The 14,168-nt window shown below is 49.6% G+C and overlaps 1 protein-coding gene across 10 annotated transcripts in view; it reads right to left on the bottom strand.

Annotated features, from left to right (window-relative positions):
- The window catches only part of LOC120395660 (collagen alpha-1(VII) chain-like), a 128,583-nt gene that overhangs the window by 96,544 nt on the left and 17,871 nt on the right, over window positions 1-14,168 (bottom strand). For 9 of the 10 annotated variants that reach the window (XM_039520261.1, XM_039520263.1, XM_039520262.1 and 6 more), the window contains 5 exons: window positions 13,508-13,546; window positions 11,222-11,257; window positions 7,822-7,956; window positions 6,001-6,123; window positions 1,450-1,566 (listed from right to left, as the gene is read on the bottom strand). The exons of the other annotated variant lie outside the window; for it this stretch is intronic. In XM_039520261.1, coding sequence (XP_039376195.1) covers window positions 1,450-1,566; window positions 6,001-6,123; window positions 7,822-7,956; window positions 11,222-11,257; window positions 13,508-13,546 — 450 coding nt within the window. The remainder of the gene's footprint in view (window positions 1-1,449; window positions 1,567-6,000; window positions 6,124-7,821; window positions 7,957-11,221; window positions 11,258-13,507; window positions 13,547-14,168) is intronic. 10 annotated transcript variants of the gene reach the window in all.

The following is a 14,168-nucleotide window of genomic DNA, read 5'->3' as shown; positions in this document are numbered from 1 at the left end:
TTCTAAAATAATATTTCTCTCTCTAACAAACACCTGGATGCTTGAAAATGACAGTGGATTTCCTCACGGTGCCTCTCTTAGCCCCATCACTAGCCCACAAGGGCATAGGGCCTCGGCTACTCCTGGATGCCGGGATGTTGGGCTAGATGGACCATTGGTCCTTATGTTCTATTGCTGGAGAGCGGCTGAGGTGAGGGCACTGGTTTGTCAGTGTAGGGTCACTCGGGAGCACAAGACTGAACATGCTGGTTTATGATTGTCAGGCATTGGGCTACGCACACACCAAAGTGGCCTGTTTCGGGCTCCGAGAAGGGGATCTAATTAGGCATGTGCAGAAGGGCAGAGAAATACAAAGGCGTGAAATGCCAACATAGAAGGGGTGAAAGCCTCAAATCTCCTGCTCCTACCCTGAAGTCCCTGCCCTAGGGCCCACACAACCGGGCTCGGGTGGGACAAGGGAGACTCGCTGATTTGCAGACACGGCATAGGGTGTCAGACCCCTGCCCGTGCAGAGGCTTTACTCTGTTGGTTCCTTTCTCCTTCCTCCGCTCCCCAAGGCCTTTTCTTCAGGGGAGCCAGAAGCTCCCTGGACCCATTTCCTGGGAAGTGATATTCCGACTCTGGATGGAGCCTGGCAGAGCACAGCAGAGAATGAAGGCAGCAAGTCAGAGGCAGCCTGGTCCAACCAATTGAAGCCGAGAGAATGCAGAGCTAGACCTCAGGAATTCCCAAGCCAAGCTCTGATGGTCTAGATAATACTTAGTCCAGCCACAAGTGCAGGCGACTGGACTAGATGACCTCCTGAGGTCCCTTCCAGTCCTATGATTCTAGTCCAGTCCCCTGCACTGAGGCAGGACTAAGTATTATCTAGACCAGTGGTTCTTAACCTGGGGTGCACGCACCCCCTGGGGTTGCAACATGCCAGATTTTTTTAGAAAGTAAATCATCAAAAACACAAATTAAGCAAAGGCACATAAGTACAACTACTTTGGTTCATCAGACCAATGTATTTATTAACATTATACATATTTTAATGATTACTGTAATATACAAACAAAAATATATCTAGGTTTCAGGGGTGCCAGAACATATTTTTTAGGTTTAAGGGGTGCCAGAACATATTTTGAGAACCAAAGGGCTGCAGGCTGCAGTACAGGTTAAGAACCACTGATCTAGACCATCCCTGACAGATGTTTGTCTTAAAACCTCCACTGATGGAGATTCCACAACCTCCCTAGATAATTTGTCCCAGTGCTTAACTGCCCTGACAGTTCACAAGCTTTTCTTAATGTCCAACCTAGGCAAAACTTTCTTGTAGATCCCCAACAATCAACACTAGCCCCTTAGCTGCAGCTTCCCTTAGTGTCAATTTTAAGGTCACGTGTGGGAAGAGATTAATTGAAAGTCAGCAAATGGACATTTTTATACATCTCCACGCAAAGCACTTACTCTGCTCACGTCTTTCTCTTTCCTCCTCTTCTTCAAGGGCTCTGGTGTGTCTGCAGAAAGGTTTCCCAGTGCGGGAGGTTCTGACCTCAGAGCAAGACCAGCTGGGCTCTGCCGAGCCTGAAGAAAGCAGGTTATTTCTCTTTAAGGCACCATGTCTCTCCCATGGCACATACAGTCCATGAGGTAAAAGTCTTATTACTCCCTCTCTCACACAGACCTTTTCCCTTTATCAGATATTCAATAGCAATATGACGATCAATTAAACACTACACGTACAATGATGCACAGCCAAGGTTACAGACTCCTGAGTGCTCCGTTCTAAATCAGGACACACTGCTGTCAACAACAGTATTATTTAAAAGCAGAGCACGGGCAGTCTGAGTAGCTCATGAGGCTGGTTATGGATAAAACTGGGTGGGAATTTTTTGAAGAAATGTTTTTTGGTCAGAAAACGCCGATTCGTTGAAACCGAAACTTTTCAGGGAACGGTATCGTTTTTGACAAAAACGTCACGGGGAAGGTTTTGCAGGTCCAGGATGGACTTTTTGGCCACAGAGACGCATCAAAAGACCAGAACTACCAACAGGTTAGGGCATTCAGGTGGGATGTGGGAGAGGCAGGACGATCAGGGGCTTAAACTTGCGCTATCTACACTGCAGGTGAGGGCCCAGCCACCAGGAGTGGCTCCAGGCCCCAGCACGCCAAGTGCGTGTTTGGGGCGGCAAGCTGTGGGGGGCGCTCTGCCGGCGCCGCGAGGGCGGCAGGCAGGCTGCCTCCCGCAGTTTGCCGGCGGAGGGTCCGCTGGTCCCGCAGCTTCGGTGGACCTCCCGCAGGCAAACCGCCGGAGGCATCCTGCCTGCCGTGCTTGGGGCGGCAAAATCCCTAGAGCCGCCCCTGCCAGCCACTATCCTATTGCAGGCAGAATGACCCAAAGCCTATCTTTAAAGTCATGTTAGAAAGGTATGCGACTGGTAAAGGGGGGCATTCCTGGTAGATAGGTTAGAACTTTGAAACGCAAACCTATATTGTTAGAAGTTAGAAGTATCATCGCTGGTTCTCCACTTGTAAGGTAACTCCCTTCTCTTCATGTGCCTGGATTTTTATGCCTGTATCTGTAATTTTCACTCCATGCATCCGAAGAAGTGGGTTTTTTACCCACGAAAGCTTATGCCCAAATAAATCAGTTCATCTTTAAGGTGCTACCAGACTCCTCGTTGTTTTTGTGGATACAGACTAACAGAGCTACCCCTCTGATACTTAAAAAGCGACAAAGAGTCCTGTGGCACCTTATAGACTAACAGACGCATAAGTTCCTCTGATACTTGACACTAATTGTGTGTGTATCTTAGACGCTAGCCATGTAAACAGACAATTCCTGTCTGTCACTATAACTATTAATTCAGAGACCAAAAGGGAATATTAACATTTAGATGAATCTTGGGTGAAGTAATGTCATTGTCTATGTGTCTCTTTGAAGTTTATGATAGACTGCCTAATGGATAAATTGCCCTATGTTAATTTGTGTAACTAATTACCGGTGATGTTTAGAAAGCAAAAGGTTACATCAAAAGCCTATTGTTTACCCAGCACTGCATGGTCAAGAAGCTGTTTTCTGCTGGCTTGGTAAATCTAAGTATCGGAATATCTACCAGCTTTGGGGTTTGTCTGCCCCATTCTTTGCAGTTCACCTTAATTGAGTAACCTTAGCTGGCCCGCACTGGGACCCCGGTCACACAAGGCAAGCTCAATTCCCAACAAACAGATATCTGCAAAGAACTGAATTTAAGCACAAAAAAACAAGAGATTTCTTGGGACCCTATGTAAGCTCAGCAGTTCACTATCCGATCTGCGGGGTCCATCAGCCAGGCGGGGTTTCTGTTCATCTCAAAAGCAGTCCTGTATCCACGTGGCAGCTAGCACCCACTCTCAACGGAGGCCAAGAGAGGAGTGGGCACAGAGACTGAACTGCCCTCTCGGCACTAGAGCACTTAGGGCCGATCCCTCTTGGCCAGGATTGGGACGGTATTTGAAGCAGGGCATGTTTGCTGGTGCTGAAAAGGAGAATGTCCGTGTCTAGGGCTGCACCTCACTGCAAATCTAATTTAATTTTAAAAATCCCAGCACAGCCCACGACCGGAATCTCTCTGTAGTGGTGGGTGACGGGTTTCCTGTAGCCTACACAGTCCTCAGTGGGTGCAATGGACTAAGTAGGCCCTTTGAGACGTCCAAGGGAGCGCTCTTGGGCCTGCACTACATTGTCCCATGTTTGCCACTTAAAAATTCCCGGTAAGGGGGCACAGTTGCTGAGGGGGAGGAATTAACTGGGGAAGCAGTCTCAAGTTTATGACAAGGCTCATGCAGCTGATCCCAGCTTTAAGGCCCAAGGCTGGAGTCTGAGGAGTAGGGTGGGCTGGAACTCCCCTGGCAGAAAGAGAAAGGGAGTGGTCAGGGATACTCAAGATCCAAGACAGCAGGATGGCTGGGAAATGTAGTCTCTCTTGGCTGCCATGTTGTAGTCCCGGCTTGAGGCATGGCATTCTGGGAAATAAGGAAATTATATAAATGTCACCCTCTCCACACATGAGGCCTTTAGAAGGAAGCAGGCTGTGTGGCTGGTGTGTCCAGAAAGATATTGACAAGTCAGCCCATTTCCTTTGGTTGCTTGACCAATCCTTTTGCTTTATAACGGGGCTTTGAGGTGGGCACCTCAATGAGCATCAGAAGCAATATTCAGAGAGTCTGTGGGGACATTTTGGTCTCATTTGGGGTTAATGGGAAGATACCCTCAGGCAGGGAATGTCTCTGTTTATAAATTCCACAGAAGCACCTTTGTTGGATCTGACCTGGTGTGTGAGATGCTCAACAACAAACAAACAGGTCTAGCTTGGGAATACAAACCAAATATAAGGGGATTTTAACCTCTTCATTCTCCCTTATTACTGACCCATCCACCGCCTGGCACTCAAGAGAGGTCTTCTCAGCAGGATGGTGTTGCCCTGCAGTGGGCTCTTCTTGGCTAGTTTGTAGCCGGGTTGCATTCAGAGCCTAGGACTGCCTTCCCGTTTCTCAGCCTCTGGCTGTCTCTGACATGAGTGCATCTGATTTACCATTACTTCCACCTCGGTGTAGTCACCAGGACCGATGGCTGTTGTACCATCGACCAGAGTTTTCTTCTGACCTGTTACAGCCTAACAAAACAGGGAAAGGGGGCTGAAGAGGCACAGCAGAAAGAAATGTCTGTGTGTGACTAGAGGCTTCCTGCTAACCGGCGTCTTCCAAAGAGCTGCATTCACATGGGTCCACGGGCCTGGAACTAGGAGACCTGGATTCTATTCCCACCATAGGTCTGTTATGTGATCTTTTTTGTGAATTACTTCAATTCTCTGAACTGACGTTTCCCCGTTCAGCGAGATGGGGCTAATGCTACTCATCCACCTTTGCAAAGCGCTTTGATTCTGTGTGCTACAGAAGTGATAATAATCCCATGCTGTGATCACTTTAATGCTATCTAGCTCTGATACCAATGTGGTAGGTGATGATGGGCGATCACTCGTTACTGAGTATGATCATCTTCCATGGGAGTTATGGGTCCTCAGGAGGCTGATAAGTTCTATTGCAATGAGGGCAGATGTTTTCAGGCTCGGTAGGAGGCTATTGACCATGACTGGAAGCCGTCTCTCCTTCCTCCTGCGCCTCTTGTCCTCTTCAGCTTGTCAGTGAGCAAGTTCAAAATGCAGGGGACCATCACATAGGACTTCACTCCATTTTAAGCGATCCTGGGCAAGTGTCTCCAGGAGATACTGGGTATCTGGGTACTTCACAATCTTTCATGCATTTATCTTACCTCTGCAGTGCTGGAAAATGCTATTAGCCCCCATTTACAGATGAGGAACTGAAACAAAGGGAGGCTAAGGCCCAGATTTTTAAACATATTTAGATGTTGCTTTGCCCAACATTGCAATGCCTAACTGACTTAGAAGCCTAAGTCCTACTAACTTTCAATGAGATTTAGGTTTCTAAATCAGTTAGGCACTGAGTGCAGCAATGCCAAAATACCTTTAAAAAATCTGTTCCAAAGTGACTTGGCAAAGGCCATAGCAGAAGTCTGTAGCAGAGCAGGAACTGAACCCAAGACTCCAGCTAGCGCCATAACCAATGGACCACCCTTCTGCCAGTGATTTTATTAAACAACCAACAACAACCCATCACATCAGGAAATGGCAACACCAAAGGGTGAAATGTACCAGTGTTCTCTGCATTCAGCCAAACTCTGCTTCCAGTGAAGTCAAGTAGCTCTGTACCATTGACTTCAGAGGGAAAAAAGTATTTTCAAAAGCTCTTTTGAAAATACTAGTCAAATGGAGAAACAGATGCTAACTGTTGACTTTATCTTTGGAAGGTGTTCAGATTACCATGGGTGATGGGCACTGTGCAAGAATATGAATGTAGCCTAGAGAAGACAGCTTAGTAATGGCTAAGTAACCTAGGAGCTACCCATTAACCCCAAATGCAAAGAGTGAATCCTACTAAACCGCCTCAACTTATTGTTACCTTAGTAGGTTGTCCTACAGCTGCTGGAACTGTAAGCTGATGCCCAACATCAATACTCAGGTCTTCTTCAGTGACTTCTATACTGGTAAGAGGGTTGCTAGAAAAATCATACTTCAACGAAGCCTGTAAATCCCAAGAAAAGTGGTTAGACCCAGTTGAGTGATCTTAGCATGGACTCCCAGACGAGACCGTGAGCCTTTCCAGGTAGATTTAATTGAGTTGCGTGATACCAGCTCTTTGAAGGTCTTGCAGACGAAGCCTGTCCGCTCTCTGTGGTGAGCACCTGCTACTCTTGAGGATAGTAGAGATTAGCTCCAGCATCACTGGTTAAATTTTCCCCTCTTACCATAGCTGGGCGCCAGCTGATTGCCACTCTCTCTCCCCAGAGGTGGCTGCGTGTCACTGGGGCCGAATGGATGCAGTAGGGATGGGGCCACCAGGTCACAAAGGGTCCGTCTACACAGTCTGCGGCAGCAAGCCCCAGAGCCCAGATCTACAGATTCGGGCTCCAGCACTAAAAACAGCGGTGTAGACGTTGGAGCGCCAGCTCTGAAGCCCGTCCCCCTCCCTAGGTTTCAGAGGCCAAGGTCCAGGCCAAGCCTGAATACCTACATGGCTGTTCTTAGTGCTAGTAAGTGTGAGCTGGAGTCTGCAGACCAGGGCTCTGAGACCTGCTGCTGCTTGCTGTGTAGACAAAACCAAAATCTGCACAACAATTTCAAACACCCCTGGGGTTTTTCACATCCAGGCTTTGCATTTGCTTGTCAAGAGAAGGGCCATCTGGACCTGGGTTCAGATTTCAAACACCGCATGTTTCTGGGATGTTTGGCTCTGATGGTTTGGTTCCCGGCCATTTGCAGTAGATGGCTGCCCAAAGCACTCTGGGATTTTTTAAGGTGAAAAGCCCCGTGAGTAGGTTAAAAAGTTGTTGTCCCTTTGGCCAAGCAATCGGCCAATATTCAGGGCCTTGCTGGGTTGTTTCTGTTAGGGGCAGAAATTGATTATGTGAGCCAGATATATTCTTTGGAGTGATCCTGTTTATTTATAAAGAATGTAGAGAAAGTCCAGTTTCCCTGAACACAGTGAAACAAACAACAGCGGGCAGTTTCCTTGCTCACCGTTTCCAATCCTGCCTTTCCAGCCAGTCCTGTGTCCCCAGATCTCTGTCTCTGGTCCCTGTGAGGGCTGTGTCCATGACAGCTTCTCTCATTTTCTGCTGGCTTTCTACTTCTAACCTACACAAACAGCTTGCCAAGCAATCCTCTAGTCCCTGGATTTGCAACCACTCCCGGGGAACCCTCTCAGCCCACATGGCTTAGCCCTGCTCAGGTTTTGCCATGTGGCTGATTGCCTTGGGCGATATCTTCTATTGTCTCCAATGATCTCACTCCATAAAGTGGCTTACGTGCTCCTTTCATTTAGCCTGAAGGGTGGTTAACTCACCTGTACGCTTTGACAAGATCAAAGACCCACTTGATGGCAGCCATTAACACATTCCAACATAATATGATGACATAACAGTATTAGCTATTACAAATCACCATAATCTGCATGACAATAAACTGTCCTCCTGCAGCTCCCAGCTCCCATTGCTACCAGCAGCCCCACTCTTCCTTGCAATGATAACACCGCAGGGGAGGGGAAAGGAAAGAAGATCTTGATATTGAAACCACAGGACTTGGCGTCAATGAGAACAGGCTCTATTCCTGGCTCTGCCAATGACTTTCTCTGGAGCCCTGAACAAGCCATTTCTCGGTGCCTCCATTTCCCCCCCGCTCTCCCCCCCCAATGCCGCAGAAGTTCAGGAGGATGAATACTCACAGCATAGTCTGTAGCTTGCATAGATCCCTCTTTTTTCTTGGGAGGCTTGCCTTTCCCAGAGCTGGCTCGCCGCTGGATCAGCGCTTCAAGCCCATCCCTCAGGAGAAGATCGGTCAGTTCCTTCAGCAGTGCCAGCTGCAACAGCACATCAACAATCAATGATCAAACAATGACCACCTCTCTCCCTGTCTCCCGCTGCTCCCCAAGGTAACTGAGAAAGGCAGAACCCCCACAATGTGAGAGTAGGATACACTCAGGGGCGTTGTCTGGCACGTGGACAGACAGATGCCTGCAGATCATAGAATCATAGAATCTCAGGGTTGGAAGGGACCTCAGGAGGTCATCCTGTCCAACCCCCTGCTCAAAGCAGGACCAAACCCAACTAAATCATCCCAGCCAGGGCTTTGTCAAGCCTGACCTTAAAAACCTCTAAGGAAGGAGATCTCCAGGAAGTGCCAGTACCCTGTGGAACTGCCTTCTGGTGAAACGTCCCAGAATTACCAGCACGGGAGACTTTCACCACAAGTGTGTGTGTACCACTTCTATGCTCTCCACTCTCTCCTGAGGTCATTCTGGACACTGATTAGTTGCGCTCTACCTCTGCTGTGGAGGGAGGCGGGGCCCATGGCTGGGACTTGGAAAAGCCAAGATTAATTCCCTTCTGTGTTACAAACCCTAGGGGGTAGCTGTGCAAGGCTGGTGGCAGGGTGAGATGCAGCACACGGGGCTGGCTGCTCCTCTTGCTGCTCCGTCAGCACAGCCCCCCGCTGCATGCCAGCTCTGGGCCAGCAGGGCTCCACCCCCTGTCCCGTTTCCGGCTGGCACTGGCTGCGAGCTGCAGTGGCTGGTGAATGCAGGCAGGCACCAGGTAGAGTCCAGTTACATGTCACCTCTGCTGCCCACCCATCAGTCCTTTACGTGCTTCCCCTCTCACTGCTTTGCCACTTCGCGCCCCCCCCCACCCCACTGCTCCTCCAGATCCCCCCCAGAGGGATGCGTCCCACTCCCAGCACTGTGCGGAGAACAGCCACATGGGAGCGGTGTGGTAGTGGGTGGGGGAGAGATGAGCTCTGCACAGACACAGGCCAGGTCATCCCTTCCCCTGCTCCTCCTCCCCTGCAGCTGGAAGCAGCTCCCGTCCCTTCCCAGCCACACAGCGCTGACAGGCTGCTGCTGGCCACATTCTGGTGTGAACCCTGGCAGAAATCTGGGGAGGGGAGGCATGTGAGCCTGCGTGCCCCCCACATGCTGCCTCAGAAAGATGTGGTGCCAGGTACCAGGAGAGGTGGGTCCATCCTGGGGGCCCAGCCAGACATGGAGGGCGGAGAGCACAGGGCAGGGAGGGTCGGGTCAGTCAGCCACCTCCCCCGCCCCGTGTGAGAGAGGTGTACAGGCATAGGTGCCGACTCCATGGGTGCTCAGGGGCTGGAGCACCAACAGGGAAAGATTAGTGGGTGCTCTGCACCCACCGGCAGCCAAGCTCCCCTCCCCATCCCACTTCACCTCTGCCTCCGCCTCCTCCCCTGGAGCGCACAGCGTCCTCACTTCTCCGCCTACCTCCCAGCGCTTGCCGCCACAAAACAGCTGTTTTGTGGCGTAACAAGCTCCGGGAGGGAAGGGGGAAGAGCGGGAACATGGCATGCTCTGGAGAAGAGAGGGAGCCAGGGCTGGGATTTGGGGGAGGGGGTGGAGTTGGGGCAGGGACTTTGGGGAAGGGTTGGAATGGTGGCAGATGTGGGTCGAGCACCCACCGGCACCAGCAGAAGTCGGCGTGTGTGTGAGAGAGAGAGAGACATCCCTCCCCGTGTGAACCCTAAAGCCTTAAAGATAAGGTAAATAAAAAGAATCCAACTACGCAGTATTTCTTCTTAACAGGGGCTCAGCCAACTTGACGTTAATTTGAACGTCTGTACAATCGATTGCCATTGAACTTGCTTGAATACGAGTAAATTTACCAGGTGTCCCGCATTCAACGCAGGGAAATATGGTCGCCCTAGGGAGAGCAGCCATGGGATGGTCCCTGGTGATAGGGAGACAGGCCAGAAGCAGGAAGAGCCCCTGGGAGAGGAGGCAGAGGGACCTTGTTGTGAGCGACCTCGTGAGGTAGAGTTGCCACAGGCAGGAGACTGGAGCCATAGGTGCCAACTCCGTGGGTGCTTCGGGGCTGGAGCACCCATGGGGAAGAATTAGTGGGTGCTCTTATCCCACAGGCAGCCAAGCTCAGCCCCCCCCCCGAGCGCACCGCATCCCCACTCCTCCGCCTACCTCCCAGAGTTTCCCGCCTGGACGCCGTCAAACAGCTGTTTGGCGGCATTAACAAGCTCTGGGAAGGGGTGGGGAGGAGTGGGAACATGGAGAGCTTGGGGGAAAAGGTGGGGCCGGGGCGGGGATTTGGGGAAAGAGTTGGTATATTGGCAGGGAGGGGGCGGAGTTGGGGTGAGGACTTTGGGGAAGGGGTTGGAATGGGGGCAGGGTGGGGTGGGAAGAGGCGGGGCAGGGGCTAGGGCAGGGCATCATGGAAGGGATGGAGTGGGGCAGGGCCAGGGGCAAAGAGGGGGTCGAGGACCTAGGGGAAAGAGGGGAAGTCGACGCCTATGACTGGAGGAGAAACAGGTCTCTGGGAAAGCTGACCTGCTGACCTTCCTGAGCCAGGCAGCCAAGGCTGGAGGGGGCTGGAGGCAGAGAGCAAAGGGAGATGTCTGCTGGCTCTCAGAGCTGGAGACCTGGACATGTGATCCAGACTGTGTCCTATCCCAGGTTATACATGGCACCTCATGTGGACCACCCAGAGTCTGTTAGCCTGCTCTGCAGTCGATAATTGGATTCGCTGGACCAGTGACACTACATCACTCAATGTTAGTTGATTGTTATTTGTATTACAAGCTGGGGACCAGTTAAGATTGGACTCCCCCGGTGCTAGGCACTATACGTACACACAGGGAGAGACAGACTCTGTCCTGAAGAGCTAACGCTCGAAACAGACAAAAGATGTATTATCCCCAGTTTGCAGATGGGAAACTGAGACCCAGGGAGATGAAATCACTCACCCAGGGAATCTCTTAGCAGAGCCAGCAATTGAACCTAGATCTTCTGAGTTGCAGGCCTGTATCTTAATCACAAAACCCTCCTTCCCCAGTAATATTTGCACTGTAAAGCTGCCATAGATGAATCTGAATGTTAGTGATAACTAGCCCCAGGACCTGAAATAACCTACACATTAACCTCGGTGTTGGAAACAGAAGAGCCGACCCTCTCTCCAGAACACCATAGAAGCCAGAGGGATGAGATGAAGGCTTGTTAGGGCTTGTCTAAGTTTAATGGTAACAATCTCATCTCAGGAAGCAATTAAATCTAACAGCAGTGGGCCAACATTCAGAAGGAAAGTAAAATATTCACATACCTTGATCCCATAGGCTTCAAAAAGTCTCTCCAGATCCTGAATTAGGAATGAAGGGTGTTAGCCAATGAACATATGTTGGGCATAGCATACACCACATTAATAGATATTATGTGCATGGAAAAGAAAGAAAGAAAAAAAAGGTAATAATTGGAGATATACCAATCTCCTAGAACTGGAAGAGACCTTGAAAGGTCATCAAGTCCAGCCCCCTGCCTTCACTAGCAGGACCAATTTTTGCCCCAGATTCTTAAGTGGCCTCCTCAAGAATTGAACTCACAATGCTGGGTTTAGCAGGCCAATGCTCAAACCACTGTGCTATCCCTCCCCCAAAGAAAGACTTGGGAAGTTATGTTAACTGAATTCTGTTCACCCCTGTCAATTATCCCTCAACACTTTGCAAAGCTGAAGTCAGCAATGGCAAACCATGTTAATGTTCTGCCCTGGTACATGCCATCCTGGACCAGTACCTGGAAAGCTAGTCTCCAAGATAAGGAAGGTACAGAACAACAAGTTAAGAAACTGCTATGAACTGGTGGGTTGAATTCTAGTGATGTGCAAAGAGGTTTGTAACTTGTGAAATTATCCAATAAATGCTCCTAGCTGAAATGTGTCACTCTGGAAGCAAGCCTTCTGTGTAAGATTAATTCAACCATGCTGCACGAGACGGCTTCCTGGAAGCTGGTATCACGTTGAACCTTTTTTCCTGTACTACATAATTAGTATCTTTTAGCAATAAACTGGATTAATATTGGTTATTTAGTCTCTTGAGTATATTTCATAACAAACCAAAGTGCGTTCAAGCAATTGACTATACAATTTACCACCAAGGGAAATAACATTAACTCAAGTATAACCTCCATAGATGAGCAGTAACAAGCCCCTAGATACTGATGGCTGGATTCTGCTCTCATTGAAGTCAATGGAAGCTTTGCCATTGGCTTGGACAGGCATAACATTGGACCTTGCATCATGGGAATAGGGTAGGTGCAGAGTTTTATGTGTGTGGGCCGATCGGCTCTTTCAGCAGCGAATGTCCCTTTGGGTTCTCATTAACAGGCCACAATGATTAGCTACATAATGTGGTTAGCAGGAAACAACACCTCCCAAAGTAGGGAACTATACACTCCTCCTCCCTGTCACCCACGTGAAAATGCTGAGAGAGGAGCTCGTGTCCTTGGGGCAGCAGGCCAGGAGACTGCTCTTAGATACTATGATAATAGACAGCACTGGAAAGAAACACGACTGGTAGAGACAATCCAGTACTCAGCGTTAGGTGAAAACCTCAATGGAGATTAATGATAATTAATCATGTTTATTATGATGGTGCCTAAAGGCGAGCCAAGAATGGGGCCCCATTGTGCTAGGTGCTATACAAACATGTGCCTTGCATTGTGCCCTGATGGATCCCTGTTGGGAGCAAATGCCAGAGCCCTACTGGGAACGCCCTACACCAGACCCAGGGCTGTAATCCCGGGAGGCTGAAAACCTAAGCATCCCATTGTTTGCAACTTCTGCAGTGGCACCAATGGGTGGAAGGTGATCTCTGATATACAGCAACCAGGTACTTTCAGAGTATTTAGGGCTTCACAGACCATGGCCAAACCTTCGATTTCCACCTGCATGTCCACTGGTTCAGAACTGAGACGGAAGCACAGGTCTGATGTGCTCTTGTCTGTCTATCCTAGCTAGAAGGTAGATGTTCTGCACAAATGTAAGCTTCCAGCTGACTCTCCAGGGTAGCCCCAAGGGATGCAACAATTGCTTAGCTGAGAGTTGACCGACGCGCATCTGCTGAGGATGAGATCAGCACCCCAGAGCAAAGGTTGGAATTTGACGTTGACAGAGGCAATAAAGCATTTCTGGCCTTTGCTATGCCTGAGAATCCAACAGATCCTAACCAGTGACCCCCATTCTGTGTTCCAGACTGCTCAGTGGGGCTGTAGGGCAGGGATCCGCATTCATAGCTGCTCGTTAGTTCATACTACATTTCACAAGGGATCTCTCCACAGAACGGCAGCAGTGACCCACACAGCACCCAACCTGGTTAATGTCACTAACCTGGATCCTACCGGAAGGCCAAACGACTTGATCTTACTGCAGCAATGGGGTAAGACTTATGACTAGCTCCTCAGCATCTTGTTCTACACTGGCTTTCTTAGGATTTTGTCTCTAAATCCTAGCACCTGGGGGCGGGGCTCAGAGACCCAGGGACAGAGAAACACAGTGAGAGAAACAGGGATGGAGAGACAGCGTATCAATATTATAATTTTCCACGTTTTTATTTACCTTGATCTCCACTCCTTTGCTGGGTGGACCTGGATCTCCCTTTGAAAACAAAACAAACAAACAATAGCTGGTTAACAAAAGCATTAGCCCAAAGAAATGCAGTGCCAGGTGTCTGGAGCAGAGGTTTGGCAGTCAGGTTTCCTGTGTTCTAGTCCTGATTCTGCCAGAGACTTGTTGTCTGAGCATGGGCAAGTCTACACTTTGAGCTGGTAATGCAATTCCTAGCTCAGAGAGCCACACTGCTGCCACAGCTACATTCTATTTTTAGCACGCTAGCTCAATCAGAGCTGGCACGGGTATGTCTTCTTGAGATGGAAATCACACCCCCAGCTTGAAGTGGCGACATGCCCAAGTGGGGCAATGACTTAACTACCTCGCAGTGGGGATGAGAGGCTCCAATTAATGCTTGTAAAAGTCTTTGAAATCCTCCAAGGAACTTGGCAGCTAGTCCCCTTTCACTAGGCCCCACCTGAACCAGAGCCTCAGACACAAATACCCTTCAACTTGACGGCAGCTTGGATTCGTGTCAGAACTTTGGGCCGATCTGCAGGTGCTGGGTTCACTAGAGCAGACACCTCAGACAGCGAAACCTTTGGATGAACAGCCAGTTCCACACTGCGCTTTGCCTAATTCAATCTGTGATATGGTATGTGAGCGATGT

The sequence above is a fragment of the Mauremys reevesii genome, linkage group 1, assembly GCF_016161935.1.
Source record: "Mauremys reevesii isolate NIE-2019 linkage group 1, ASM1616193v1, whole genome shotgun sequence".
Lineage (NCBI taxonomy): Eukaryota > Metazoa > Chordata > Testudines > Geoemydidae > Mauremys > Mauremys reevesii.
Note: the sequence above shows the minus strand (reverse complement) of the source record. Positions and strands in the feature narration are given on the sequence as shown.